The 4411-nt window shown below is 33.1% G+C and overlaps 1 protein-coding gene across 1 annotated transcript in view; it reads right to left on the reverse strand.

Annotated features, from left to right (window-relative positions):
• Window positions 1-769: 769 nt before the first annotated feature.
• Window positions 770-4411, reverse strand: part of LOC108905932 (probable nuclear hormone receptor HR38) — a 104457-nt gene continuing 100815 nt past the window's right edge. Inside the window, exon 4 of the mRNA XM_018709006.2 lies at window positions 770-1026. Within this exon, the coding sequence (XP_018564522.2) occupies window positions 770-1026 (257 nt within the window). The remainder of the gene's footprint in view (window positions 1027-4411) is intronic.

The raw sequence follows: 4411 nt of genomic DNA on the forward strand, positions 1-4411 counted from the left end.
AAATACAGAGAAATTAAAAAGTGCATATATAATTTTGCTCTTTATGGTATCATATGACAATAGAAAAATTGCGCATTTCTACTGTTTATTAGAAAGTCTACTTTCCTCATAATTCCGTTATTCATTACGTCTATAGCACATGAAAGAAAACATGACTTTTAAATATATAGTTTTCTTCCAGAAAACATGTTTTAACTCAAAACATCTTTCACGTGGTATAAAACTATTCACCACTAAAGCAGCAGTATATATGTGAGCAGATACTGTCCTCTATTATTACGACAAGTACGATTTATTCTTAGACTTTAGTTATTAATATTATCAAAAACCTCTTCTAATACATTACACATGACATATTATAATGGCCATCACACCTTATATTAATTTAATTATGAAAAAAAATCAAATCAAATAAGATTATAATATAAATTTATTTATTTTGAAGGTTTTTTAAAAAAATATCAACAAAATGTAACAAATATCTCATAAAAGTAATATCCAATTATTTTTTTAGTGCATTTTAACAGGTAGAGAAATTGTTACAATTTTGACAATTTGATAGATATTTTGCAACAGCAAATTTTTAAATAGAATAAACTCTGGAATCACTGTTTCTGTATTAGTATTTTTAAATACGCCAATTAAAAGAAATTGAACTACTTAACACTAAGAATATTTATCTTACAATTTAAATCTGTACCTGTATATTTATATCAAATCACATAAAATACTTTATCACTTTGGAATTATTAATTTATACTATTACTCCTTAGAAAGGTAGGCTAGCCACAAACATTTTCTCAATTAAAGGAGGAGCCGGCACGAGGTCTTCTAATTTCAAATAAAAAATCCTTTGTAGTCCTTGTACACTTAATGATCTAAGCTCTGGCAGTTTCCCTAGAAGTCTGCTAAAGTAATGGGACTTTCGCTGTGCCTCGGCGTTATACGTAACGTGGTCTCTTAAAGAGGAAATTATTTTCATTTGAAGTTGTTCGATCCGATGAGGTTCTCTTAAGCCATGTCTTTCTGAAACAAATAAAACAGTCTATTAGTATTTGAAATAATTGATTTGAATAAAATATTTTTTCCGATATTAAAATGTATAGATAATAACGAGCGTTCAAATAAAAACGTGGTCGAAGTTGGCTCTGACATATTGGACGTAGGGAGTAGCTTATAGCGACCAACTTAACCTCATTTCTCAACGAGCTGTATAGCAGCTGTCAGTTTCAATAACGTTAATGACTATATAACTTTATTTTAAAGAATAATCGTGATAACAATAACAAACAATTAAAGGAGCTGCGGAAAGTGTCCCCCTCCTTGTTATAACAATAAATTAAAGCAGCTGCTGAAAGTGTCCCCCTCCTTGTTCCAAGCACTTTTCACACCTGTTCCTCAAAGAATTAAAGACATTTTCTAAGATGCTCGGGGTATTGTTAATTTCACGAATCTTGTCTATAAGTCGAGCCTGCAGATGGTTTAAATCAGGAATAGGCAGTTCAAAAATAGTGTTTTTAAGGTAAGGCCACAAAAAGAAATCACACGGCGTAATATCACATGACCTCGGTGGAAATTCATGTTCAGCATTGAGACTTATTAGTCGATTTTGGAAAACTTCCCTCAACATATTCATCGTCTCGCCTGCCGTATGTGCCCTTGCGCCATCTTGTTGAAAGTAAAAGTTTGTAATTTCGTTTTCTTCCAGCTGGTTAACAAAAGGAGCGATAATTTCTTCTCTATACCTTTGCGCAGTAAGAGTACCATTAAAAAAAATAGGTCCATAAATCCTCCTTCGATTGAGAGCACACCAAACTCCAATTTTTTGAGCGTGTAGAGGGCCCTCGACAAAAAAGTTATCTGGTTTTTCAGAAGACCACATTCTCATATTCTGTGAGTTTACGTAACCACTTAAATGAAACCAGGCTTCATCAGAAAAAAAGGTGATATTATGAAGTTCACCGTAGTTGTTTAAAAACCATTCACAAAATACAGCCCGTCGCGGAAAATCAACTTCATGAAGTTCTTGCTGACAAGTTAAACGATAGGAGAACAAACGCAAATCTTTTTTTAACACTGTGTGGCAGGTACCGACTGATACTCCCACCATTTGTGATAAAACACGTACAGAAGTTCTTGGCGCATTTTCCATTATTTGTTGGACATTTTCTTTTAATTCTTCAGTCCGCTTTTTAGGTCGGCCGCTTCCTTCTTTTCTTGTTACACTGCCCGTTTCACGAAAAACATTAACACAACGCTGAACTGCACTTTGAAAAATTTTGTACTCAACAACGCCGGGAAATTGATTTTGAAATTCTATGAAACATTCCTCAATAGAATACTTCCATATTCCATCAATCTTGCGTCCATTTCTAAAGTAGGACTCTATGATAAACACTTTTTGTTCTTGAGAAAACACCATTTTAAACGCTTTTTAAAACGAAAATATTCAAATTGATAGCGGCGATATAGCGCTTTGACAGATGACGTTTAAGTTCATTTGCTATACGCTACGCCCTACGTTCAAATTTTCAGAACCAACTTGACCACGTTTTTATTTGAACGCTCGTTACATAACTCTGAAAAAACTGGACTGATTTTGCAATTACTGTGCTTTACTGGAAATATTAGTATAACAATATTAATCAGTGTTAAATAACTACTGTCTAATATTAATACATGGTGTTTCGCATAAGAACCGACACAGATCAGGGGCATGCAGGGGAACCCAAAATATGGTGATTTAAGGCACCTCACTTTTATACTAAGCTACATCCCTGAGAAGTTATAGGCCTTGAAAGTGGAGTTTCAAATTTCGGAAAAAATCAATATCTCAGTTATACTTGGACTTAGAAAAACCAAATTTGGTACAGGGCGTGAATGTACCAAGAACATTAATCGACAGAAAGTAGAGTTCAATTGAAGCATTTTAAAGGATAAGGGATGATGCACCATTAAAATCTGACAGAATCTTTTAACCCGTTGGCGGACATAAAAAATTAATAGTTTATTTTATGGGGAATTTAATTCTAAAACTTTTCTTACTCTTGTTAGTTTTCAAAAAAATGTGTCTTTTTTGTGTTACATATTTAAAATCATCGAAAATTTAAAAGTTGGTTATGAATTTAAACGTCAAACTTGACGATCAGGAAAAAAGTTGGAATAAGAATAATTTAATAGAAAAACAAACAACTTAAACAACAGAAATAACATACAATTAGCACTGATAACTTATAGAAATTGTTCAAAATTATCACTGATTTCTCTCAGACATAAATATATTCTTCGTCGAAAATTACTAAAATGAAATGACTTTTTTATCAACCCTTTAAAATGCTTCAATTAAACTGTACTTACTGCCGATTAATGCTCTTGGTACACTCACACCGTGTACCAAATTTGCTTTTCGTAAGTTCAATATAACTGAGATATTGATTTTTTTCGAAATTTGAAACCCCACTTTCAAGGCCTATAACTTCTCAGTCAGTTAAATCACCATATTTTGGGTTCCATGCCCCTGTTCTGTATCGGTTCTTATGCGAAACACCCTGTATATTTTAAATGAATTTAAATGATACTTTGCAGATTTCATAACTGTTTTCTATAATTTCACAAACTGTGGTCCCATCCTTATTGATGTAATTCAATACTAGTATGGTATGTAGCCCATAGAGTTGTTTTCCAAGGTCGCTAATGGACTAGGTTGCCTACAAACTTTGACCTTGAATTGTCATATGGCATTACAGCATTTTTGGGGCGGAAATACATCATCGGTATTATAATTTGATTTCCACCGTCTAACTCAATATTAGTTTTTGTGTGAGTAGATGTTTCTATACATTGCAGTTGCTACATTTTTAGAGTTTAGAATATGAAAAATCAAACAAGTCGACGGAGATGGCAGGTCTCCTTAAACAGGGATGTATGAAAACCTATTGTTCGAGCAGAATTGAACAAGTGTTATATATATCTGTACAATATATTAAAACGTGGCCATTCAACAGCAAAGTTAAACAAGTCCAATATTTATGAATGTGGTAATACTTCTACACAGATCAAAACTGAGCAAGTCCTTGTCTTGGACATTGATAGATTCTATGGACTTTTTATGCACCAGAAAATAAAAGTGGCTCAGAAATAAGTCTATTTCGAGACGTTCCTCGGTTATTATTATTGCAATTTGTCTTCATCCTGCCTTTTTACCTTGCATTTTTATAACGAGCGTTCAAATAAAAACGTGGTCGAAGTTGGCTCTGACACATTGGACGTAGGGAGTAGCTTATAGCGACCAACTTAACCTCATTTCTCAACGAGCTGTATAGCAGCTGTCAGTTTCAATAACGTTAATGACTATATAACTTTATTTTAAAGAATAATCGTGATAACAATAACAAACAATTAAAGGAGCTGC

Source organism: Anoplophora glabripennis, unplaced genomic scaffold (genome assembly GCF_000390285.2).
Source record: "Anoplophora glabripennis isolate ALB-LARVAE unplaced genomic scaffold, Agla_2.0 scaffold236, whole genome shotgun sequence".
In the NCBI taxonomy this organism is placed as follows: domain Eukaryota; kingdom Metazoa; phylum Arthropoda; class Insecta; order Coleoptera; family Cerambycidae; genus Anoplophora; species Anoplophora glabripennis.